Here is a 27715-nt window from a genome sequence, read left to right on the forward strand (position 1 = left end):
CTTTGCGCTCCTTTGCAAGAATTCAACCGCTCTCCTCCCTGTTTTCAAAAACAACATTTAAAAAAGAGGCAAAGCTCTGAAATAAGAAGGTGGACGGACGGGCTTTGTTTTTATACCGTTTGCTATCCTTTGCTTTAAAAATGTAACGTCCCTGCAGGCATTAGGCACATTCCTTTCCTGGGCCCCGCGGATCAACCTCCCGCTGCGGGGAGGGGTCATTTTTCATTCCCTTGGCTCCCCTCAGTAGCCGAGCACAACGCCAGCACTTAGTAACAAGCACCCATCTATCTGATGGAACATGTAACCAATCTATCACACTCAACGTATTTACGATAAAATACAAATCAAAACTAAGATTACATGTATTCATTTCTTCCTTATTTTCATAGAGTACCCTGTTCAGGTGATAGATGTACTGCAACTTATAAAATGCAAAAGGTTAAATAAATATGAAATATTTAAAAATGAAGGAGACTGACAAAATTTTGACAATTCACCAACACAAGGGAGTTTTTATCATTCATTTAGAAATGCAACTCGATATTATATTCAGTCTATTTCTAAATAGGTATCTCTCTACCTGACGGTCAATACTCAAATGTCACCAAATTATTCATTTTTTAAATTAAAATTTGTCTTAATTTTCATATATGAAGAAATATAACACACTGGACAAGTTATAGAGTATAGTCTCAAGCTTATGTGGAATTATGACTGCTTTCAACAATCATTAAAATATTTTCAAAGAAAATCTACATATTCTTGTATGTCTGTCCCTGTAATAGACTAAGGAGAGTCACAAATCTGCAGTCTCAAAACAGCACGTAACTACTAATGCAATGCCATAAACCAGCGTATTTCCTTTAAAACTCACTAATTCTAAGCACAACACAACATTAAAAGCTCTCAGGGTTCACAAAGTCTTCTTTGGTTTTTTCTTCTCTGCTTCTTCCTTTTCCTTTTCTATTGCAATGACTTGTAATTCAATTTCCTTGGCACTAAACATCTGAAAAGAAAAAATTTTTTTTAATAAATTGCAATTATACCAAACATTTCTAAATATTGACAATATGAAAAACACCTATTATCTCTATATGTAAAAGCCCAACGATCGGAAGGGCAGAACCACCAGAAGGACCTGTGGCTACGACATGCACTGCGGCAGCCAACCAGCCTGATCCGGCCCCAATCGGCCCCCCCCTCGCTGGCCCCGCCCCTTATCGGGGTGTTGGGGGCTGATTGGGGGTGAGGCCGGCTGGCCAACCACCAGCAGCCCCTCCCCCTACCGGCCCTCCCCGATTGGCTCCCCCACCCCAATCAGGAGCGGGGCCAGCCAGACCTCACCCGTGCACAGATGTGTGCACTGGGCCTCTAGTATCTTATAAATTTCTATTATCTATTTATAACTTCAAATACATATGAAGTGTTTCAAAGAATCAAGAGCAACATAGTTGTAACTATTATGAACAAAAACCAGAACTCTATGACATTTCCACTATCGTGCTAATAAAGAAAGTAGGGTAAAATATGTTATTGCATTACATATCCTACATCAAAATAAAACTCTAAGACCATTTTTATGCAAGACTCACTCTGTTCATGAGCAAATAACTCATCACTGAACTCCACCCCCTCCTAACTGTGATTCTCTGAAAGGGTTTCACTATTTTATCAGCTCATGGGCTGGCCATAAGCGATAAGGAAAAGATGATTCACACTGCTTATCTACAACTCCCTCACTGAATTCAAAGCAAAAATAATGTTTCTTTTATTTAAGTCATTTTTATTTTATTTAAAGTCAAAAGATGGGAGCAAATTGCTCAAGGTCATACTGTTAAACAAACTGATTCGCTAGAACTTAGATCCAGGTCTGTCCAACTCCAAAGCATGTGTCCTATTTGCCACGCAGCCCATCCTGAGAAACCATGTGGAAGGACACCTACCAGCCTACCACTCAGAGGTAAAAACATATGTGTACGTGTGTGTGTGCGCGCGCGTGCACATATGTGTGGGGCTGGAGAGGTGCCTCTGGTCTCTGGTTCTGTGTCCCTGCACTGTTGGCACGTATGTCCTAGGCCAGTGATGGCGAACCTATGACACGCGTGTCAGAGGTGACACGTGAACTCATTTTTTTGGTTGATTTTTCTGTGTTAAATGGCATTTAAATATATAAAATAAATATCACAAATATAAGTCTTTGTTTTACTATGGTTGCAAAGATCAAAAAATGTCTACATGTGACACGGCACCAGAGTTAAGTCAGGGTTTTTCAAAATGCTGACACACCGAGCTCAAAAGGCTCTCGCCGTCACTGTCCTAGGCCCTTGGCAGCAGGGCTGATAACCCAGCCCAGTTCCCATCTCCACATTCTGTGCTCAGCAGCTTGATTACTAGGTGTGGCCGTGTAGAGGAAGACCTATCCCCATCCCTCTCTCTCTAATTCACTGAAACTCTGCTGCTGGCCTATCCTCATATCCCCATCCACTGGTTAACTAACAGAATATGGGGATGTGGTATCATTACAACAAGAATCCCCTCCACATACACCTCCAAAACAAAAACAAAAACCCCACTCTCCACACAGCGCTGATTTCAATACTGTTTCCCCTTGAAATATCTTCCCTACAACAAAAGGAAAGGTACACGTATAAGAAATTTTAGCATACTTTTCATGTTTCCCATGCTTTTGTATACTCTCAGCTAAAGAGAGCAAACCACATTGTAAAGTTCTACCTAATGAACAACAGAGAACCATGTTTTGAATGCTCTTTGGCCAATGAATCCTCTACCATAAACTTCAGAACCATTCATCACATTGTTCTGGACAATTTATTTTGTGGTCCAGCAGTTGTAACTCATAATGGCTGACAAAAGGTATACAGATAACAGGTTAGACTCACCACAAAGAAACGGGCAAAGGGCATCACACAAGGTATTAAAATTTAAGTCAACAGTGGCTCAAGGCACCTTTAAGTGGCAAGTATAGAAAATAGATAAAAACCAGTAGGCAATCAAGAATAGGTAGAGGGTTTGCTGACATAATGAAGATCACATTATGTTCGAAGCCTGGAGGGCCAGCAATGATGTAATGGCAGCTGCATGACACTAGCTGGAAGCATAGCTTGCCGTCGGAAGATCTAAAAATCTAAGAAGAGTAGCTGCTCTCTACATGGTGGCAGGAAGGACTCTGCATGGGGAATGTGCTGTGCTGATCCCAGGACGTTCTGACTCAGCGGGTCCCTCCCTCTACGAACACACACACACACACACACACACACACACACACACACACACACACGGGGAGGTCTGTGCACGGGCCTCCCTCAGCACCTCGTCTTCACAAAGGGTGTGGGGGAGGTGGCTGCTCGCAATAAGCACATCACATCAGCGAGCTTCGCCTCAGAAACAAGCAGAAGCTGTCATCATGTCAATGGTGCTCAGGGCATTCAGGCGTCACATCTTAAATTCTGTCCAGACACACTACCGACTCTTCTTGTTGGTTAGTGACTTACTTTCAAAGGCTGGTTTCTTCTCATGATAGCAAGGTCAATGTTTTTCCCACCGGACTGGACAACCTAATGTAGAACAAGTTGGTTTTAGAATGACTTCGGGAAATTCTGTGTTTTAATACGCAATTAAAGGACAAAAACCTCTGCTTTCCTCAATATCCTTTACTAGAGATCCAGTGCACAAAACTCGTGCACTGGTAGGGTTCCTAGCACTGCTGGCCAGGACCACCCTCTCCTTTCTTCCCCTGGCCACCTGCTGCTGCTGCTGCTGTCTCCCGCCTTCCCCTGGCTGGCCCCGCCCCCTGGTCGAACTCCCAGATAAACTCCTGGTTGAGGGGACAATTTGCATACTATACTTTTATTATATAGGACTAGGGGCCCGGTGCACGAAATTCGTGCACTGGGTGTGTGTGTGTGGGGAGGGGAGTGTCCCTCAGCCCAGCCTGCCCCCTCTCACATACTGGGAGCCCTCAGGCGTTGACCCCCATCACCCTCCAATTGCAGGATCGGCCCCTTGCCCAGGCCTGACGCCTCTGCCAGAGGTGTCAGGCTTGGACAGGGGACCCCCATCTCCCCCTGATCACTGGCTCTGGCCTCCACCCAGGCGTGAGGCCTCTGGCCCAGGAATCATGCCTGGGCAGGGGACCCCCATCTCCCTCTGATGGCTTGCTCCACCCCCGCCCAAGCCTGACGCCTCTGACCCAGGCTTCAGGCCTGGGCAAGGGGACCATCATATCCCCCCCATCCCCGGCTCCGCCCCCCGCCCAGGCCTGATGCCTAGGCCAGAGGAGTTGACCCTCATCACCCTCTGATCACCAATCACCAGATCGGCCCCTTGACCAGGCCTGAGGCCTCTGGCAGAGGTGTCAGGCGTGGGCGGGGGACCCCCAGCTCCCCGCGGTTGCAGGCTCCACCCCTGCCCAGGCCTAACGCCTCTGGCTGAGGCGTCCGGCCCGGGCAGTGGGGACCCGCAGCTGCAGTGGCCCTGCGATCGTGGGCTCCGCTTTAGGCCCAGGCAAGGGACCCCTAGCTCCCGGGACTGCCAGCTTCGACCATGCCCAGCTCCCATCGCTGGCTCCACCCCTACTTCCTGCTATCACTGGCCAGGGCGGCAAAGGCACCTGATTCTCCGATCATGGCTGGGGGGCAGGGCAAAGGCAGCCCCAGGGCCGCCTTTGCCCTTCCCCCCAGCTCTTAGCTCCCCCCTGGGTTTCCGATCACTGTCAGTGGCAGGGGGCTTCTTCCTGCTTTCCCTTTCGCCTCCCTGCATTGTGCCTACATATGCAAATTAACCGCCATCTTGTTGGCAGTTAACTGCCAATCTTAGTTGGCAGTTAATTGCCAATCATAGTTGGCAGTTAATTTGCATATAGCCCTGATTAGCCAATGAAAAGGGTAGCTCGTACGCCAATTACCATTTTTCTCTTTTATTAGATAGGATTAGGTCACTTACTTCTAGCAAAGCTCTTATTGCTAGTTTGATAGCTTCACTGTCATTAGCTATGGCGTCTTCTGTGTAATTCTTTTCTAGAAATTCTCGGACAGTTTTAGCACTTCGGCCTATTGCATTTGCCTTGAAAAATAGAAGATAATGCTTAGTAATACTGCAATATGAAGGAATGTATGGTTACTAAGTAAAGTTTAAAGATTTACAGTTTACTCCAGTATTTCTTAGCGTAATTGCTAAATGAAAATTGTAGGTTTGAAAACGTAGCAAACATTTCTACAGCTCATTGGTCACTCCCATGAGTAATCTGTAGCGCCAGCAGTTTTCAGACATACCCATGCTTTCTACTGGCCAATGCGTCTGTCGCTCTAATATTCCCAAGTTCTTGACAGCAGGATAGATGGAAAGAGCTGAAACTCCATGAGGTGTGGGGAGGAGAGGAGGTGAGACTTTGGTGCAAAAGGGAGGAAAACGAGGGGAAAAAGAAAATCAACGTGAAGGAAGCTTTTACACGAATGGGACTGCGCATCGTTCTGAGAATTTAGACGAACATACACTACTTATTACATTCCTTATCTTCTCTGACTTTATAAGCAAGAAGGGCTTCTTCTGTTCCAGTCCCCGGTTTTCTGTTTCTTCAGAATTTTTCATCAAATGAAGGAAAAGGCAAGCACACTTCCCTCGCTGTTTGGCCACAGGTAGTTTACGCAGGTTCTTGTCATTCACTCTAAATTCCAGACTAGTACTAGGACGGTGAGGATGGAGATGACAGTAACTTACATGAGCAGAGCACCTATGTGCCAGGCACTACGTTGTTCATTTCACATGAGTTAACTCATCCAGCCCAACCATCCCCCAAACAATTCCATAGATAACGTTACTAACTCAGTTCACGTGTGGAGAAATGAAGGGCTGGGAAGGTTAACATGAGTTTTCTTCACCTCAACACCACTGACATGTGGGAACAGATAGTTCTTTGCAGGGGAAGGGGGGGCTGTCCTGTGACTATAGGCTGCTGAGCAGCTCTGTCCATTGATGCAGCAGTGACAACCAAGTGTCCCTGAAGGCCACAAACACCCCTATTTGTCACCTTTGGCTCACTAGTGAGCCATCAAGCCTCATGTTGTCTCGGGGTAAAATGCAAACAGCCCCTACTGTTCTGGGCGCTTCCATGTGCAGTGACGGTCCAACTGTGGGAAGTGGTTTCCCGGAGGGAGCGGCGGCGGGAGGAAGGGACGAGGTGGAGGCCACACAGGAAGCTCCGGCTGTGTGGAGCCGGCTGGTGGCGCCTGAGTGTTGTGCCATCACCTGCATGAGTCCCACATTTCACTTAAAACATGAGCTGAAGCAAATATGGTAACATGTCAGCACCTGTTTCAACTTGGTGAATACACGCATGCACTGATATTATTTTTGTATTCTTAGGTATATGTTTGGAATGTTCCACTAAAAACAATCATTTCTTTCACTTAAAACTGTCCATGCTCCCACCTGCCCACTTTCACCCTGCGTTCCGTGCCACTGTACCTAGAGCCTCTCCTTTTGTCTTCCTTTCCTCTACATCGTCAAAATCCCCGTCACTGTGTCATTTTCATAAATGCACATATTCCAAAACCTTTCAGCTACTCTTCCTTCTCGTTCACACCTTATACCCATTAAGCAAAGCCTCACACCATTCCTCATCTTGCAAAATATAACCAACATCTAACCACTTTTCACCAAACTCAAATCACCTATTTTTTAAAATGTATTTTTTTATCGATTATTTTAGAGAGAGAAGAGGGAAAGGGAGAGAGAGAAACATCAATGAGAGAATCCTTGATCAGCTGCCTTCTGCATGCCCCTACTGGGGATCGAGCCCGAAACCCAGGCATGTGCCCGGACTGGAATCGAACCCACAGCCTCTTGGTGCGGGGGCAATGCTCAGCCACCTATTCTTATTGTATCACCTGCATCCATCCTTGCTCTCTCCATACGGTTTTTTCATAGATTGTTTTCATAGTAGCCAGAAGGATCCTTTAAAAGGAGTCACTTTAATGGTTCTGTTTTGCTAACACTCGCGTCTGGTCCTGTTCAGAGTAAAATGCACAATTTTGAGAAGGAGTGTGAGGAGGGCCCTCTGCGATTCCCACCCCCTGCTGCGTAGACGCCTCTGCCATCTCATGTCCTGCCTCTGCCCCGTCTCCCGCCCCCCCCCCCCACACACACACACCAGGAAGCCGCTCCTCAGAGCATCTGCACTGGCGTCTGTCCCGTCTGGGACCCCAGCCCTGGCCACACTGTGCTCCCTCACCTCTCTCCAGCTCTGCTCACATCCTGCTTCCCAGGTCCCTCTTCAGACCGCACCCCCTCCCCCTCCTCAGCCCCCATCTGACTCTGCTTCTCCAGAGCAGGGCGGGACGTCTGAGGTCCTCACGGTAAGGATTCCATGGGGTCTTGGTAAGGTAGACGGCGCTCCCGACTACAGGTCTGAGGGCTGCTGCCCTGCATATCCAGCTGCACCGGTGATGCCCATGCTGCACTCCTGGCCCCCACCCGGGGAGGGACCCCCACCCGGGGAGGGACCCACACCTGGAGACCCCCACCCAGGGAGGGACCCCCACCCGGGGAGGGACCCCCACCCAGGGAGGGACCCACACCTGGAGACCCCCACCCGGGGAGGAGCCCCCACCCAGGGAGGGACCCCCACCCGGGGAGAGACCCACACCCGGGGTGGCACGTGGCACCACCACAGGCCAACATGCTGTCCATTCGCTTGTCTCCCTGCCGCCGCTAGCATGCCCGTCCTCTGGGAGCAGACTGTCAGCTACACTCGGGGCCCAGCACGTTCCGAGCTGAATGCTGGTGCTGACTAAACGGATCCTGTGTAGTGTCAAGTCTTGAAAAACACCTTCCTTGAACCCACATTCTCCGGTAGCTGCTGTTCCATCTCCCTGCTCCCCTTTACAGCTAAACTTCTTAAAGGGGCCATTGTCACTTCCTCCTTCTTACTATTCTCTTTCCTCAATTTTCTAACTTGGTCATTTCAAGCCTGTGGAAAGCTGAGAGAACAATGAACTACTATGCACCTTTTAACCTAGATTCATGTTATTAACATTTTGAGATACTTGTCTTATCTTTCCATTTACTTACACACACATTGCTGCTTTTTAATGTTGAAGATGTCATAACATTTTGCCCCTAAATACTTCTGTCAATTCCCTTAAAACAGGGATTTTAAAATAGAACGCGGTAAGTCCACTCCCCAAAGCTTACGGCCGACACACACCATGGCCGATGCATTCAGTGTCTCTGGTTGTCACTGTCCCCGTCGAGATCTAAGCAAACGCCTTGGGCGATGGTCCGTTTAGTCTCCTTTGAGCTGGGAGAGTCTCCTGGCTTTTTTTTTGTTTTTTTGTCTTTCAATGAACATTTTTTTCAGATCTTTGATTTTCTTGTTTTTATTGTTGATAGCATTATAGATATTTCCCATTCCCTCCCCCTGCCCGCCTCCTCCCAATCCCTACCCCCACCTCCAGGTTTTCACTACCCTATTGCCCATGTCCATGGACTTTGAAATAAAAAATGCTTCTATGTGTGACCTCAGGGCGTAACCACAATAAAATGGAAAACTACATAAACGTGGAAATTGTTACGAAACTGAAATGAAGAGTGATGACGTCATGATCAATGCAAACAGAAGACAGAGATTCAGGGTAACCATTCGTTTTGTGTAGGGCAGAGACCTGGAAGCACATGAACAAGGTTTCTAAGTGGCAGGAACAAGCCTGGTATTTGCAGCAGGTACACTCATAGCCTCTGACAGCCATGCGATGTGCAGGTGGCTTAAAGGGTGTGCAGCTAACACAAGCACCCAGATCTCTGTGGTAAGAATACCAGCCACTGTTTTACTGGATTGGTTAACTGGTTTGTAAAGTAGTATGAGTATGGTCAGCTCAAATCAAATACGTTAGTTAATACAGGCTTAAAAATCAAGGCAAGATTTCCTGATTAATTTATCTGGATGTTAATATAGTAACATAAACTCTTCATAACATTATTTTAAAACCTAAGTATTTAAACCTTTTAAGAATATATTTTTTATTGATTTCAGAGAGGAAAGGAGAGACAGATAGAAACACCAATGATGAGAGAGAGAGTCATTGATTGGTTGCCTCCTGCATTCCCCACACTGGGGATGGAGCCCACAACCTGGGCGTGTGTCCTGACCGGGAATCGAACCATGAGCTCCTGGTTCGTAGGTCGATGCTCACCCCTGAGCCACGCCGGCCGGGCAGTATTTAAACGTTTAATAGTCAAAATCACTTATCCTAGATTCTGGGGTATGGTCTTATTCTCATGTATCAGAATGTACAAACATTCATCTCGGAACACCGCCACTGGTGTCTATGGCCCTCAATCTGGGCACCATGAGACTGAAGTGCGCCATTAAACAAAGCAGGTGGCTGGGTGCTGAAATACAAATAGTGACTCAAAAACCAGCCAGACACATAAAAGCTGCATCCCAGGGACGGTGAGGCCGTCACTGCGACGTGCTGACACATGGGAATAAAGTCATGGTTTGGGGCTCCGGCTCCTAGATTAGAGGGTGCACTGAAGGGTTCAGTGTGGAGCTTATAGGCTCTCTCATCTTTATTAAAAGCAGAAAGACACGTGCCTCTCCTCGGAGCAGCAGCCATGTGACGTGGCAGTCAGTGGAAGGGTGGCGATGAGCAGGAACTGGGTATTTCTCACCTGGCCATTCGTATGCACTTAGGGTTGTCACATCTTTCCAAATGTAGAGGAAAAACCCTGTGATTAGTAAGCCAAAGTGTTTCTCTATCCACCAGAAACCATCATAATTGCCAACTGGTTAAATGGTTACATAAAGTTCCTACCACCATCAATATTTTCATGTAACTTAATTTTCATCATGCCCGGTAAAGTGATAAAGCATTTATGGTGGATACATCTTTTCACCTTCTTTTAATATATTAAAAGTTCATGACTCACCTTCCAAGCGTGGTAAGTACCAGAGGGATCGGTCTGGTACAGTCTTGGGATACCATCATCGTCGAAGCCTACAATTAGGGCAGAAATGCCAAAAGGTCTTCGTCCATTGCTCTGAGTGTATTTCTGAAAAATAAAATGTTTCGGTAATTACCTTGTGTATAGGCCAGTGTTGGCGAACCTTTTGTGCTCGGCGTGTCAGCATTTTGAAAAACCCTAACTTAACTCTGGTGCCGTGTCACATGTAGACATTTTTTGATCTTTGCAACCACAGTAAAACAAAGACTTATATTTTTGATATTTATTTTATATATTTAAATGCCATTTAACAAAGAGAAATCAACCCAAACAATGAGTTCACGTGTCACCTCTGACACGTGTCATAGGTTCGCCATCACTGGTATAGGCCACACAAAGGCCATTCTATTACTTATCAAGTAACACCTTCTTTATTCTGTATATCTTCCCGATTCTCTTCCCTCACTTTCTGAACTAACTTCAAATCCTTTATGAAATTTTTTAAAATGTACATAGTCTATAGAATGATATCCTGTTTACTTCTACATGGTCTTACTGCTGTTTTCCCATTGATTGATGCACATTTGGGTAAATAACAAGATTGAGCCTTTGTGACAGCAGAGAACGGTGTGCCTCACACCGCTGGGGCTCCCGGACGCAGGATTTCGTTAGCTGTGCTTTAGCTCACTCCTCCGCTTCCTGTGAGAGACCTGACCATTGTTATTACTATCAGCGTTCTTACATGACGCTGTTATCCAATGTCTTTTCTTGGTACCATCATTGTCCAGTATGTTCTGTCCGCCGTACACTGAGTGACTCTACATAAAACCCGACCGAGACATTCAGTCAGCTCCAAAACAAGGAACTCCTTGTTTCTCTAGAGAAAAAGCATGCTTTCTCCTCACCGTCAGCAGGGCACTGGGAACCAACTGTTTTTCACTCGAGTGCCAGGATCTGAGCTCCATCGGGAGTGGGGCCCACACTCACTCTGCGCCTGGAGCACTAGAAGTGCAGACGGGTCCTGACCGGGAGCTGAGACCGCCCGGCAGGCAGCTCAGCCACGCGTGCACCTCGGCGGCTCGAACAGCTTGACACCAGCTTCATTCTGGACTTGTCTAGCACGGTATCGATTTTAAAATGTTTACATCCTATTAGGCATGTGTTTTAACAGCCAATTCAAATTATGGATGCAAATAACTGGCTACACAAACATAATGCACCTTTAAAGTAGGGTCTATGTTTTAATTTCTCTGTATCTCCTAATGCTCCTAGATCTCACTAATGTAAGATGATGTGTGGCAAACACACCTTAGAGGACAGACCCTCCTACTTTATGTGCTTAGTCAACGCTTTTTAAAATGGAAAAGTAATTTGTAAGTACCAGAGGTGTATCTAAAGCATCTCTCCTTTATCCCAGAACCCAGGACCCTTCTCAGTGGCAACTTACTCTTACAGACTTAAAATGTACCTATATCTATAACACCCTAATATGAAATAGACCGAATGGTGGAACAACCGAACAACCGAACAACCGGTCGCGACGTGTGCTGACCACCAGGGGGCGTGTACAGAACATGGCAGGCGTCGGCAGCAGGCGGCAGAGTGCTGAACATGAAGGGCATAGGCCACAGTGGGATGGTGGAGCAGGTGAGCGGGGGTGCCAGACCAAGGTGGGGCGCCGGTCGCTGTCATTGGGGCGAGCCTCTGGTGGGTACTGAAAATTCTTTGCTCCCGCATACCGCAATTCCACCGGTGCTCGCACCTGCTGCCGGTGCCGGCCTCACTAGTACCAGCTGCCAGCACCCAGTGCTGGCCCTGATCACCCCGAAGGTTTCTCCACCTCCCCCTGCTCCTGGGAGGTGACTGGGGCTGCTTGCACCTGCTGCTGGTGCCAGCCCTGCTCTCACCGCTGCTGGTGCTGGCCCCAATTGCTCCGCCCTGTCAGCAGATGTGAGTGGGGCTGGCACTGTCAGCACGTGGCAGTGGTGGTGGCAGGAACAGGGCTGCCAGTGGACAGGGGATGGGGGGGGCGTGGCGGGAGGATGGGCTGAGACCCGCTCCTGTGCCCATCGCAGCCTCATGGCTCACAGTTTCTTTCAGGGTGCACGAATTCGTGCACTGAATCCCTAATGTTTCTATAATATTCTATACATAACCTTCATGTTTCTAGAAGAAGACCTAAAAATTACAATTGGGAATCTTGTATACACAATGTTCCACACCTTGTTTTTTGGGGGATGCCTTTATAAACTCTGGAAAAAGCAGAGCAAATAAAAAAAGCAAAAAAATATAAAATGTTGGACTTTCCTGCAACATATATTAAATCTTAAAAATAGGGCAATTTAAAATTAAGTATGTAATTTAAAACTTTAATATATAGAAAGTATGGTCTATAAAAATATCTCTATGTGGACAAATGGTAAAATCCATGCCAGAAAGTGTTCTAAATGTTTTAAAAGTATTAAATCATTTAATCCAACTCAACAAGGTAGGTATTACTGTAATGCTCATTATATAAATAAGAAAATTAAGGCAAAACAGGCTAAATAGTTGGCCCAAAGCACTATGTTATACTTCTTTGCAAAATAAAAGAAAAATGAAAAACCAGTGCTAATGATTCTTCAGGGGTACACTTATACATTGTTTATTGCATAATAAAAATTGGTTCAATTTTTTCAGAAAGTAATTTAGCTATATATAACAAAAGTCTCAAAACCAATTATAATTTTGCCCATCCCAGGTGGCTCAGTGGTTGAGCACTGACCTATGAACCAGGAGGTCACAGTTTGATTCCCGGTCATGGCACATGCCCAGGTTGTAGGCTCCATCCCCAGTGTTGGGTGTGCAGGAGGCAGCTGATCAATGATTCTCTCTCATCATTGATGTTTCTATCTCTCTCTCCCTCTCCCTTCCTCTCTGAAATCAATAAAAATAAATTTTCAAAAAGACCAATTCTAATCTTAAAAAATAACCCAATAGGGAGAACCAAGATGGCGGCATAGGTTAACGCCGGAGTTTGCTGCTTTGAACAACTACTTCAAAAGTGAAACTAAAACACGGAACGGACATCACCCAGAACCACAGGAACGCTGGCTGAGTGGAAGTCCTACAACTAGGAGGAAAGAGAAACGCATACGGACACTCAGAGGAGGCGCAGTGCTGAAGTCAAATTCTGAGGTGCGGAGTGCGCGGAGCGGGCTGGTGGCGGAGGGCGCGGTTGGCGTTTTCAATCGGGAGGGAGTCGCAGACTCTGAGCTCCAGATCCGGGCGAGTCTTTAGGGACCCAGACTCAAACAGGAGAAGCGGGACTGTCTGGCTTCGGTCAGAGCGAGTGCAGCTTTCTCTCCGAGCTTTGCAGCGGGTGCTGGGACTCAGAGAGGCAGAGCCCCTGGGGACAGGACTGAGAGCCGCCATAACTGCTCTCTCTGGCCCACCCTGTTGATCCTGTGCGACCCGCCCCGCCCACGCCCTGCACAGAGGCATTTGCCGGATAGCCTCAGGCAAAGGCTAGATTAGCACCTCCCTAGAGGACAGAAGTTCTCTCACTGCTGACACAGCTGATTCTCATAGCCACTTGGCCTGGAGGTCAAACCCTCCCTGGAATTAGCTACAACAATCAAGATTTATCTATAAGACTGCGAACAAAGACCACTAGGGGGTGCACCAAGGAAGCATAACAAAATGCGGAGACAAAGAAACAGGACAAAATTGTCAATGGAAGAAATAGAGTTCAGAACCACACTTTTAAGGTCTCTCAAGAACTGTTTAGAAGCTGCCGATAAACTTAATGAGATCTACACGAAAACTAATAAGACCCTCGATCTTATATTGGGGAACCAACGAGAAATTAAGCACACACGGACTGAAATAACGAATATTATACAGACGCCCGACAGCAGACCAGAGGAGCGCAAGAATCAAGTCAATGATTTGAAATGCGAGGAAGCAAAAAACATCCAACCGGAAAAGCAAAATGAAAAAAGAATCCAAAAATGCGAGGATAGTGTAAGGAGCCTCTGGGACAGCTTCAAGCGTACCAACATCAGAATTATAGGGGTGCCAGAAGATGAGAGAGAGCAAGATATTGAAAACCTATTTGAAGAAATAATGACAGAAAACTTCCCCCACCTGGTGAAAGAAATGGACTTACAGGTCCAAGAAGCGCGGAGAACCCCAAACAAAAGGAATCCAAAGAGGACCACACCAAGACACATCATCATTAAAATGCCAAGAGCAAAAGATAAAGAGAGAATCTTAAAAACAGCAAGAGAAAGAAACTCAGTTACCTACAAGGGAATACCCATACGACTGTCAGCTGATTTCTCAACAGAAACTTTGCAGGCCAGAAGGGAGTGGCAAGAAATATTCAAAGTGATGAATACCAAGAACCTACAACCAAGATTACTTTATCCAGCAAAGCTATCATTCAGAATTGAAGGTCAGATAAAGAGCTTCACAGATAAGGAAAAGCTAAAGGAGTTCATCACCACCAAACCAGGATTATATGAAATGCTGAAAGGTATCCTTTAAGAAGAGGAAGAGGAAGAAAAAGGTAAAGATACAAATTATGAACAACAAATATGCATCTATCAACAAGTGAATCTAAGAATCAAGTGAATAAATAATCTGATGAACAGAATGAACTGTTGATTATAATAGAATCAGGGACATAGAAAGGGAATGGACTGACTATTCTTGGTGGGGAAAGGGGTGTGGGAGATGTGGGAAGAGACTGGACAATAATAGTGCACCTATGGATGAGGACAGTGGGTGGGGAGTGAGGGCGGAGGGTGGGGCGGGAACTGGGAGGAGGGGAGTTATGGGGGGGGAAAAAAGGGAACAAATGTAATAATCTGAACAATAAAGATTTAATTTAAAAAAAAAAATAACCCAATATAATTTAAAAATAAAAAAATCTGTTTCAAAGATAATGTTATTAAAGTAGCAATTTGAGAGCCAGCAAGTGAGAGAAGGAATGAGAAAATGAAATAAACTAGAAACATCCTAAGTAATCATGGATAGCAACTAAAATCAGTAATACAGGCAGACCTCTGAGCATCCAGACCACCATAAGAAAGAGTATTGTCCTGGCCGGTTTGGCTCAGTGGATAGAGCGTCCGCCTGTGGACTGAAGGGTCCCAGGTTCGATTCCGGTCAAGGGCATGTACCTTGGTTGTGGGCACATCCCCAGTGGGGGGTGTGCAGGAGGCAGCTGATCGATGTTTCTCTCTCTCATCAATGTTTCTATCTCCCTCTGTCTCTCCTTCTCCCTTCCTGTCTGAAATCAATAAATAAATATATTAAATAAAAAAATAAAAAGAATCCACGAAGGTGATCTAGGGTTTAAAAAAAAAAGGAGTTCTGCCTGTATAGAGTTATATAAGGACTTTGTTGACATATATAAAAGCACATAAAATAATAAGTGAAAAGCATATTTGTCCACATCATGATTAGACTTAATATCAACGTACTTACTACGGATTCAGAAGTTATACCTGAACACTATCAGTTGTGTGTAGGTTTGTAGGTGAAAGAATCATGGGTATTGCTTTGGTAAACTCTAAAAATTGGTTCTCTTTACTCTATCTTCAGAAGTGAAGAAAGATTAGATTGCTTGCTCTTTTTAATCCTATATAATAAAAGGCTAATATGCAAATTGACCAAACGGCAGAATGACCGGTTGCTATGATGCGCACTGACCACCAGGGGGCAGATGCTCAACACAGGAGCTTCCCCCGGTGGTCAGTGTGCTCCCACAGGGAAAGCGCCGCTCAGCCAGAAGCTGGGCTCATGGGGAGTGGGCCTAAGCTGGCAGTTGGACATCCCTGAGGGCTCCCCGACTGCGAAGGCGCAGGCCGGGCTGAGGGACCGCCCCCTCCTGAGTGCGCGAATTTCGTGCACCAAGCCTCTAGTTTAAATATAATCTCCACAACTGACACTGACTGAGATTCCCAGTGATCAAATCAACCCGTTCCACTGCAGCGACAGTGTGAGTGTGACGTGTGAGGAAGAGTAGAGAACGTAGATTTCGTAGACTAAATGCCTGAAGTATGTGCATGGCCTGACCATAACGGTAAAGGAGAAGCGTGACCAGCTGGTTGCTCTCTTGGCTTACCTGTTTTAAGGATGCTATGAAGCGAGTTATATACTCGACAGTGACTGGGTCCTCAACGGTAAGCTTATGGCTCTGGCACTCCACGCGGGCCCTGGTTATCACCACTCGAGCGTCCGCAGTCAGCCCTATAAAAGCAGTCGAACCATTACAAGGAAGGAGGACTTTTCAATGTCAAAGGGTTTTAGCTAACACAGAATCTTTCTTATAATGTCCTTTGTTTTCCTCAGTATATGTCCATTATAAAGACTTTGTAAAATTCTTTGCAAATCGCTTATCTGACATTCTGATTTATTTCCTTCAGGGCTGAACTGGATGCATTCTTACTGACTTTTTAAAGAAAATGATGTTAAAGAGTAATGGTTAAACACTAATGTTAAGGAAACTATTTCCAAAAGATTAAAATGGTTTCATTCATAGTAGATGGGCTGGTTGTTAGGGTTTATTAAAAATAGTTTTTTAAAATCTCTGTAGTCATATTTTTAAAAACTTTTTCAGGGGGAGATATCAATGGCAGACTGTTCAAAGGTTGATGGTCTATCCTGATTCCAAAACTAATATACTTATTTCCTAACCATGAAGTAAGCTGGATTTCTTCTTATGAAAACAATGAACATTACATTTCATTATCAAACACATATCCACTGAATTCAAACTTCATTCAATATAACTTTGAAATATGTCTCAGTATTTTGTCTAAGATTAAGGATTGGAAAATAAAAAATGTGAAACCAGAAAAAGAAAACATGCCTTACCTTCATCCTACCAAACATCATGTAATTAATTCCTAATACTTCTGTACAGAAAGAAAGTAAGTGCCCCAACAGATGCAATGCATGTAAACGCTTCTATGATATCAAGGACTTCTTTGGCATTCGACCTTTCCATGGCCAGTTTGTTTCCTTCCCCGCTCTCTTAAAACCACATTGCCCGAAGTCACTCACAGTCTTTGAAACACCCCTTGCTCATCTAACATCAGTGTTTTGTAGTCACAGACTCTTGTTCCCCTTCCACATCATCTCCAACCAGGTTTCTAGGAGCCAGAAGAATTGCTGTCCCTGAAGATGGTTAATACTCGTCAACAATAAGACGCTGTCAGAATACGCTACCGCTAGGGATCACACTCACACTCATGGGCCGGGTGCGAATCACAAGCAGAGAGTTAAGGGAAGAGAAACTGATTCTCTTCTCCTGGCAGATGTTATCTGAGAGAAAGAGATGGAAAGAGCCCTGGGTGGTGTGGCTCTGGGGATAGAGTGCTGGCCTGTGGACCGAAGGTCTCCAGTTTGATTCCTGGTCAAGGGCATGCACTTCAGTTGCAGGTTCCCTAGCTCTGGTTGGGGCACCTGCAGGAGGCAACCAATCCATGTGTCTCTCGCATGTGGAAGTTTCTGTCTCTCCCCACCCACTTTCTCTGGAAATCAATGGAAAAAATATCCTCAGGTGAGGATTAAAACAAAAAAAAGAAATGAAAAAAGACTGATTTAGCTTATCCTATGAATTAAAAGCTTCACTCATTTAGAAAATGTGATCAGAAAGGAGATTTCTAAGTATTTTCCATTTACAACATATATGATCCAAAAGTAGAGAAACACAAAGTAGCATACTTAGAAAGTTGTACTAAACTGAGTCAGTGACAAATTTGCCAAACGATATGAGTATCATAGTTGTGTGTGTGTGTGTCTGTTTTTAACATAATAAGCAACAATTATACTAATAAATACTAAATGGCTAGGAAAAAAAACAAATTCTATTTAAAGACAGTATTGAGCCCTAGCTGGTTTGGCTCAGTGGATAGAGCATCAGGTCTGCGGACTTAAGGGTCCCAGGTTCGATTCTGATCAAGGGCACATGCCTGGGTTGCGGGCTTGATCCCCAGTAGTGGGTGTGCAAGAGGCAGCCGATCAATGATTCTCTCTCATCATTGATGTTTCTATCTCTCTTTCCCTCTCTCTTCCTCTCTGAAATCAATAAAAATATATTAAAAAAAGATAGTATTGCAATTTCACTGTTTATAAATAAGCAATTATAGAATAAATGAGCCCTTAGTCCAGTGCTTTTAAATTTATGCCACAAACTTACCTTGAAGCTACTATCATATTGTAAAGTTTCTATTAAATGGAATTCCACATGGTACATAAAATCATTTTTTTCAAACGCTTTGATTTATTTCCCTAAGGACTGTTTTTCAAACATTAAAAATATAGTAACATCAACAGAAGAATGTGATTTTTTTCAAAATGGAACCGTATTTCTTTTTGATATGTGCTTGGATATGTACCTCTTATTCCCCACCAGAGAGAATAAGAGGTGCCATATAATTCTATAGTTTAGAAACAGAACTGTATCATACATATTCTTTTGTAACTTACTATTTTTAATATATGTGATGGGTATTTCTCATGTCAATACATACAGATCCTACCACCTCCTTTTTTAACTGCCACTAAATACTATTGCTACTACTACTAATGTTGTAGTTTATGCTGAATGAAAACAAGCCTGTATTAGAAGGTTTTATGACATCTGATTCTATTCAGACAGCATTCTCAACAATGACAGAATTATAGAGATGGAGAAGAGGACAGCTTACTGACCCCAGAGGTCAGTGACACGGAGGAGGGATAGCATGGGTAGCCTTGTGTAATGTGAGAGTTGTGTAGCGTGACTGTGGTGACGGCTACATGAATCCATACGTGTGGGAAGCCTAATAGCACTGCACACACATGCAAATGAGTGCATGTGAACCTGGTGAGATCTGAAAGAAATCTGTGGCTTGTCACAATGTCCACTTACTGGTCTGAAGATGTTACCCTTGGGGGAAACTGGGTAAAGGAGACAGGGGACTACTTTGTTGTTGTTTTTTATCATTTCCTGATCTAAAGTTATTTCAAAATAAAAAAATTAAAAAGAAAACAGCTATCTACAATTACAATTAAGATAATATAATGTATACCTTCTGACATTTATGTTTTATCAAAACCAACTCTCAGAAATCCTGGTTACAGAGCTGTGATTGTCCCAGAAAAGACAGGGTGCACTGTTTGTGTCGAATGAGACATGGAGCGAGCTCCCTACGTTGTATACGTACAGCACCACGACAGCGGTGGTGGGCCCACATGTGTGACCGACTGCACCACATGCTCGGTGTCACTCCTGGAGGCCCACAGGTACCTGCAAAAGCCATGCAGACGTGGTCATCCAGGGCACAGATCTTCCTCACAGTCCGCTCGTCCTGAAGCTTGGCGACTGACTTCTTTTCTACCCCAAGTACAACGATATTGGTGCCACGAATTCCAACCTGTCAAACCGTTAAAAAATATAGTTAGTCGCCGAAACCGGTTTGGCTCAGTGGATGGAGCGTCGGCCTGCGGACTGAAGGGTCCCGGGTTCGATTCCGGTCAAGGGCATGTGCCTGGGTTGCGGGCGCATCCCCGGTGGGGGATGTGCAGGAGGCGGCTGGTCGATGTTTCTCTCTCATCGATGTTTCTGACTCTCTATCTCTCTCCCTTCCTCTCTGTGAAAGGTCAATAAAATATATTTAAAAAAAAAAAATATATAGTTAGTTGTCAGTTTTACATGATATCAAGTTATTCTAACACATGCCTTAGAGGAAAATGCTCTTCCTTAAACATTCAGTAAAACTGAGAAAACAGACTTCTAAGAAAACAGCTGCGTAGATCCTGGCTTAGATCCTCAGCCCTTTGCAGAGCTCCCTGCGGAAGGACTGAGTGACAAGCGGCCCATCCATCCTAGGGATGGCGGGGGGGGGGGGGGGGAGAGGGGAGCCGGGGGGGGACTGGGGGGGCCGGGGGGGGGGAGTGTGTGGGAGGGAAGGAGGCGGTGGAAGGTGGTAGATCTGCGAGGCTCAGCAGGAGGCACAGAAGTGCAAGCTGAACATGCGTGTGGTGAAAGCCCTTGGGGCCCGACACCCCCCAAAACAACCCCCCCTCAGTCCCTGCCCCCAGCGCGCTGTCCCCAAGGGCTACCCCTCTCCCTCTTCATCCCTGACCCACTACCTACAGGGCTGACCCAAACCCAAAGCATTTTGTAAATACATTTTTTTCTTTCCAAAGAACAAAATAAAACAAACCTGCCAACACACACTATCTAGAAAATGTTTGCAATGAAAGTCCCAATATCAAAGGCTTTTGGATGTGGACAAAATTATGCTCAGAAGAAAATTCATAATCTCACTTTACAAAATCAAATTAAAAATGAAAAATTAATTCAAGAAGTTAAAAAAGGGATAAAAATATTTAAGCTCAGTTCAAGGGGAGAAATAAGGAAAAAGCAGAAATTAATGACTAAAGAGAAAACAACAAATTGGTAATACCAAAAGACAGTTTTTTAAAGAAATAATTTTTTAAATGTCTTAGTTAAAATGGCCAAAAGGCAAAAAGAGTAAAGGAAACATATCCAAGTGGGAAAAAGTAGGGATTTAAAAATTATGCACCCTAATAATTTGAAAATCTGAAAGGATAACAGAGTAGAAAAATAAAAAAACTGCCCATACTGACTCAAAAACAGAAAGACAGACAAGCTCATTAACAACCAGCGGATAATTTCATTGCCGGCGGGAACGTGCGATGGCACAGCCACTGCGAGCAGCACTGTGGCAACTCCTTACAAAACTAAACGCGCAGTGCCCGTGCGGCCGGGTAACGACACACTTATGATCTACACCAGAGAAAAAAAAGCTCATGTTCACGCAAAAGCCCGCTACGCACGTTCACAGCATCTCTCTGCAGAACACGCCACGCTGGAAACCCACATGCCCTGCAACAGGGGCACCGCCGAACGGTGACACATCCACACCATGGGCACTGCCCAGCCATCAAACACCGTGCGAGCAGCAACCGGGTGGATCTCAGGGCAGAAGGCAAATCCCAAAGGTTCAGCCTGTAGTGTGGCCCCACGCCTATGACGTCTGAGATGACAAAACATGAGAAACAGGAGACAGATGAGGACAGCCAGAGAGCAGGGCCAGGGCACCGAGAGGCGGGTGAGGGGGCGCGGGTGCTCACAGAAGAGCAGCAGGAGGGACTCCCTTGGAGCTGGACGGCTGTCCAGTGTCCTGCCTGTGGACACACGAATATACACAGGCAATAAGATATGGCAGAACTCGATGTATACACAACGGAGTACAAGTAGAATGGAGAAATCTGGATAAAACAGGTGGCTTTTATCAATATCAATGTCCTGATTGAACCACAGTTTCGCAAAATGTTACCATTGGCAGAGAATGGGCAACACATACAAGTTTCTCACAGCTGCGTGTGACCTGCAGCGATCGCAGTAACATTCCAATTGGAAGTATTCCACTGGGGCCCTGGCCAGTGTGGCTCAGCTGGTTGGAGCATCGTCCCGCCCACCAAAGGTGGCAGGATGGATCCCAGTCACTGCACACACCCAAGCTGTGGGGTTCTGGGTGCATGTGGAAGGCAACCGATTGATGTTTCTCTCTCTCTCTCTCTCTCTCTCTCTCAAATCAATTTTAAAAAAGTATTCCATCAGGAAGGGGGAAAAGTGGGAAAGATAAAAAAAAGAGCAGTAAAATGTTGACAACGATTGGAGCTGGTGTACAGAAGTTCATTATACTATACCCTTTATATCTCTTTTTGTTTAGAATATCTATATATATCTATATATATCTATATATATCTATATATATCTATATATCTATATATATCTATATATATCTATATATATCTATATATATCTATATATATCTATATATATCTATATATATCTATATATATCTATATATCTATATATATCTATATCTATATAGATATAGATATATATGCAAATAGACCAATCAGCAGAACAACCAAACAACCCAATAACCGGTTGCTATGACACGCACTGACCACCAGGGGGCACACGCAGACATGGTGGGTGTCGGCTGTGGCAGGATGGTGGAGCAGGTGAGCGGGGACACCAGACCAAGGAGGGGGCGTCTCAGGTGGTTATTGGAAATTCTTCACTCCCACGCCGGTGCTCGCACCGCTGCCAGCGCTGGCCCCGCTTTCATCTGCTGCTGGCGGCAGTGCCAACTGCTTCGCGCTGTCAGCAAGTGTGGCAGTGGCAGGAGCAGGGCTGCCAGCAGACAGGACCAGGCCCGCGGTGGGAGGGGCCGGGCAGGGCCGAGGATGGGCCGAGACCTGCCCCTGTGCCCTCCACAGCCTCGCTGCCCACAATTCCTTTCAAGGTGCACAGATTCATGCAGTGGGCCCCTAGTTATATAATAAAAAGTTAAAAATAAATCAAATTAACCTAAAAAAGAAATAAACCTCAACTTTATCTGCTGGTTTTCTCTCACCAACATTGAAACATACGCTAAAGTCTCTCTCATATTAAACAAAATCTTCAAGACCACGTCCCTTCAGTCTTGCCTTTTTCACCCAATTCTTTAAAAGCCAAATATCCCCACCCTGCAGCTCACAGCACTGTGCTTTTACCGACCTCCTCCCAGAGTTCAGCCAAAGTAGGCGATGCATGGGTCACTGAGTCCCTCCAGGTTGCAGGCGCTCTCGCACAGTCTGTGCAGTCTACAGTCTATTTATTCCTTCTCGGGTGAAGAAGAGTATCCAAGAATACTCACGTACTTGACCGTCAGCATAGGTTTTAAGAAGGGGTGTGGGGGCGGGGGGGGGGGGGGAGGACACACTAGAGCAGTAGTTCTCAACCTTCCTGATGCCGCGGCCCTTTAATACAGTCCCTCATGGTGTGGTGACCCCCAATGTCACTGTTACAAATTGAACATAATAAAGCATAGTGATTATCACAAAAACAATATGTCATTATAGATGTGTTTTCCCATGGTCTTAGGCAACCCCTGTGAAAGGGTCGCTCCACCGCCAAAGGGGTCGCGACCCACAGGCTGAGAACCGCCGCACTAGATAGCAAGCTCCCCATGGACAGAAATGGAGTCTAACTGACTATGAAACACGAGGGCCCAAAACCGCACTTGGCAGATGCAAGTTTTCACCAAAAATGTCCTGAAATGAATGTGCTGGGAAAACCATAGCAACATTGAAGGAGAAAGAGAAAACAAAGGGATCGGCAATGATCAGAGCTGCCATTTATTTGCTGCGAACCAGACACTGTGCAAGACCCTTAACTCGTATTATTACTTCATTCAGCGGCCCCTGAGCCTCATGGAGAAGGTGCTGTTTCCGTGCCTATTTTACTGTTAAAGGAACTGAAGCTTAAAGAAGTTAATTGCCGTCCATGATGCATGTCTGATTCCACATGCGTGAGGACAGCTAACTAACAGACACATTTTTACTGAATAAACCGCATGATGCAATGCAAAAAGCAGAGGCTTTGGAACGAGAAAAAGTTAAGTGTGAACACGGGCTCCATCAGCGTTTACCTGGACACCTTCATCAAACTATGAAAGCTCCGAATTATAGATCCCGCATCTATAAAAAGGGGATTAAACAGTCTCCTTAACATTAGATAATGTACAAAAAATACCTGATGCAAAATAAATGTCACTGAAATGTTCGTTACTTCCTGCCCAGCCTCTGCACTGCACACTGTGCTGTAGAAATAGAGCACACCACCTAGATTCCCCCAGACCGTCCTGCCCGCTGGTGTGAGGGGTCTGTTACAGACCTGACACGAGAGAATATGAGGCCAAGGAGCAATACTGTCCGGTGCTGTGTTACAGGTTATGAATTCCCAAGAAAATGACCCTGATGCGGGGAGGGGGTCAGAGACGGCTTCAGGAAGGAGGAGTAAAGGGAGAGCTGGCAGGAGGAAGTGTTTTCTCCCCTCCGCTCCCCTCCCCTCCCCTCCGGTGGAGTGGGGGGGGGGGGCAGAGCGTGTGTCAGTGAGACCACAAAGCCGCCCCGACAGGAAAGCGGTGGTAAGTAAGGGTTGTGGAAGACTGATGGTCAGACGGGGAGCTGAGCTCTGATAAAGTCGGAAAAACGGGACTGATCGCAGGTTTAGGGTCAAGGAGAGGACAGAATGAGGAGTGATAATAAGTCCTATCTTTTCCAGGAGAATATTAGGAAAGATTCATATTTTTCCCAAGAAGAAAGGTATTACCTCTCCAAAATGTTATTCAAAGATGGTTTTCATTTACAGAAAAGGGAACTAAAGACAAGGAAGCAGGCCTCTTGTCTCACTTCGGCTGTAAAATAATCACCAAGGAGGTAAACCCACGGCTTGTCGCGTGGCCCATGCAACTTGTCTAAGTAACGGCACATTCACACAGCGGTCAGAACGGTAACTCTGGCTCATTTATACTCATCACATCAAATGTCCTTTATAGACCCATTATTTTGTGACACATTTTAATCAACAAGTGTCAGTGTAGACTTCACCCCATGCAAAAGGTCATGGCACCCGCAGGGAAACACAGTAACTCCATACAAAGATGCAAATTGTAATTTCGGAATCCCGAAACAAAACCTCTTCTCCTTCCGGTGTATCTTTAAAAACGCCCACTCCAGGTACTTCTATATCCGCGCCCTTTACAGCTCATTACGCAGGAGCCGTCCATCACTTGTGCCGCCTTCTACCGCATTTCAAGGAGCCCAGGCGGTTTCTCCCATCTCTCCCCTCACTGCAGGCTTGGAGCTCGGGCATCACTTTCTCTCCATCTGCTTCATGCCATGCTGGGGGCTGTAGAACGTCTTGTTTTTATCAAGATGGCACCCTTTCGGTTTAAGCTGCATCAGGCTTTTCTCAAATTTACAATTCTAAAAAAAATTACTTACAATAAAGAAGCAAACTCATGGGCCCCATTGAATAGAAAAATACTTTAAAAAATGTAAGATTCTTTCCAGTGGTTTTTTTTTTTTTTACCACTTTACCTCTGATAGGTTTATAGTAAAACCGAATGACTCCCCCCCATCACTAAGTCGGCATGGAAAGCGAGACAAGATACAGCCACGGCTACATGTGGAAACGAGCTGTGCACCTCAGAGCCGGGTCTCCAAGCCCCAAACGCACACCCCACGGCCCCACGAAACCCGAGAGACTAGAAAACGATCCCTCGGAACTGAAGACGAGGACGTGGAAGGGCTGGGATGATCGGTCTTGGGTCGCCAGAGCATTTTTGTCCTTTTTGATTTTTATAAACCGTAAAGCCATTAAACATAAACTAAAACTTGGCAGGAGCACTACAACTACCCTGAGAATTTAGAAGTTTTTCAGAATGTGGATCGGTGAATTTAAGGAAGGGCATCATCTCTCAAAGGCTTTCAGAATTATTTAAAAATCTCACCAAAAAATAAATGGACCCCCCCCCCCCACACACACACACACCGGCCAACGACAGGAGGTGGTGGGGGCTGAGCACTGATATTGCGGTGCAAATATCAGGACGATCCTTCTTAACGAGTGAGGGACGAACCCTTGCCAACGGGCATCCTTTGCGTGACCGAGTCTGCATTCAGGGCCGCGATCCGCTTTAACCTGTTATTATAATCATCACAGGGAGACCCGCTCCGGGGGAGGGCTCCTTCCCAGGTCACTGCACCGCCAGGTCAGTGCACCCCCACGTCAGTGCACCCCCAGGTCAGTGCACCTCGAGGTCAGTGCACCCCCAGGTCAGTGCATCCCCAGGTCAGTGCATCCCCCAGGTCAGTGCGCCCCCAGGTCAGTGCACCTCGAGGTCAGTGCACCCCCAGGTCAGTGCATCCGCAGGGGTGCGCCCCGAGCTCCTTCCAATGCTCAGCACAGCCCGAGTCCTTCTACAGCTCCGAGGTCCCGGAATGCACACGCACGTGCACACAGGCATGTACGCACGCATAGGCAGCACGCGCACACAATACGCAGCACACACATAGGCAGCACGCACACATACGCAGCACGCACGGACCCTACGCAGCACGCGCACACGCATAGGCAGCACGCAAACATACGCAGCACGCACGCACACACATGCACGCACACACACGCAGCATGTACACATGCTCAAACACGCTCACGCGCGCACACACACACACCCGCGCCCGTGGCCTCGGTAAGCCCAGGCCGGTGCACACAGCGGCCCTGAGACCCACCAGCGTGGGCGCCATCACTCGCAGCCGAGCCGTCCTCTCCCTCAAGGGCAGGCACGGCCGCTCACGGGGCCCCGTCCCCCGGCCGCGCGGCGCCGGGACAAGCTCACGGCCCCCCTGTCCCCCGGCCGCGCGGCCCCGCGGGCGCTGCTCACCGCCGTGGAGCCCTTCTTCACCGCCTCCTGGGCGTACTCCACCTGGAACAGGTGCCCGTCCGGGGAGAACACGGTGATGGCCCGGTCGTACCGCGACGCCATCGCGCGGGGCTCGACGATCTCCTGGAGCGTCGGGAACCCACAGCGCCGGCCTCGAGCAACCGCTCCGCCACGTGCGAGCCGGAAGTGCGTGGGGGCTGGGGCGGAAGTGCCCCCGGGCTTCCCGTGGGGGAGGGGAGTGGGGGCGGGACGGGGTGGGAGAGCCCTGGTACCCACTCCCGGTGCCAGGCTGTGCCGCCGGCAGGATTCGGGCACCCTCAGTGGCTGGCCGCTGCCCCTGGGGCGGCGTCTGATCATCGGGTATAAACACGACAGCGAGATGGGGTGCAGCCCGCCTGTGGCCGGTGTGACCTAAGCACCGGGGCGTCCGGTTCTGTTCCCAGCGGGCACAGGCCCGGTTCCGGGCCCCCAGCGGGGGGCGTGCAGGAGGCAGCCCATCCGCGATTCTCCCTCATCATTGATGTGTCTTTATTTTTTTTAAAACATGTTCTTGCTGATTTCGAGGAGGAAGAGGGAGAGAGACTAGTAGGAACATCAGTGATGGGAGAGGCATGGATGGGCGGCCTCCTGCTCCGCCCAGTGGCGCGGGCAGCCTGTGCGGGTGCCCTGGCCATGGAATCCCACCCTGGCCTCCGGGTGCACAGGCCCAGGCCTCACCCCGAGCCACAGGGCTGGGCTGGGCCCGGCTTCTGCACCCCCTCACCTGGGATGGGCACTGGGCTGTTTCCAGATCTTGGGGTGCTGACCGGCCGTGGCACACTCAGCCCCAGGCTGGTGCCCCATGTGCCGCAGCAGCTCAGCCTGGTTCGGTGAGCCTGAGAGGGCGGTGAAGGATGGACAAGACAGATGAGAAGAAAGCTGGGTCCGGGTGGGACGCTGTCCTCTCTGATGGAGAGGCAGCCGCAGCCTGAAAGCTGAGTATTTTATGGCAGATCCCACGAGGCAAAGCAAGGGCGTGGTCAGATGTTTACAACATTATTTTTTTTTTTGAAAAATATATTTTATTGATTTTTTACATCGAGGAAGGGAGAGGGATAGAGAGTTAGAAACATCGATGAGAGAGAAACATTGATCAGCTGCCTCCTGCGCACCCCCTACTGGGTATGTGCCCGGAACTAAGGTACATGCCCTTGGGGGGAATTGAACCTGGGACCCTTGAGTTCGCAGGCCGATGCTCTATCCACTGAGCCAAACCAGCCAGGGCTACAACATTCTTGTGGGTTTCCAATCTACTCAATTACATGCACCTGAACTCTATCAAGCCCACATCACTCAGGCACGTGGGGCCACAGGTTCCGACCATCAGGTCAAGCTCACAGCCACAGCCTTTGGCTGTCATTGTGCTGGGAGGGCTCCGCCCTCCACGCTGGGACTTGCACATGGCTATGCCGCGAGAGGAC

General features: G+C 46.9%; 1 protein-coding gene across 2 annotated transcripts; it reads right to left on the reverse strand.

Annotated features, from left to right (window-relative positions):
- Positions 1 to 548: 548 nt before the first annotated feature.
- Positions 549 to 26405, reverse strand: PSMA8 (proteasome 20S subunit alpha 8). Of its 2 annotated transcripts, XM_059704944.1 has the most exons (7): positions 26256 to 26405; positions 19250 to 19376; positions 16079 to 16203; positions 9949 to 10071; positions 4963 to 5082; positions 3513 to 3575; positions 549 to 1006 (listed from the first exon to the last, which is right to left on the reverse strand). In XM_059704944.1, the coding sequence occupies exons 1-7, from the start codon at positions 26355 to 26357 to the stop codon at positions 914 to 916; spliced, it is 753 nt and encodes a 250-aa protein (XP_059560927.1). In that variant the 5' UTR covers positions 26358 to 26405; the 3' UTR covers positions 549 to 913. The 2 variants fall into 2 exon arrangements, with proteins under 2 accessions (XP_059560927.1, XP_059560928.1); XM_059704945.1 differs by lacking the exon at positions 4963 to 5082.
- Between the last annotated feature and the right edge of the window lie 1310 nt (positions 26406 to 27715).

The sequence above is a fragment of the Myotis daubentonii genome, chromosome 8 (assembly GCF_963259705.1).
Source record: "Myotis daubentonii chromosome 8, mMyoDau2.1, whole genome shotgun sequence".
Lineage (NCBI taxonomy): Eukaryota > Metazoa > Chordata > Mammalia > Chiroptera > Vespertilionidae > Myotis > Myotis daubentonii.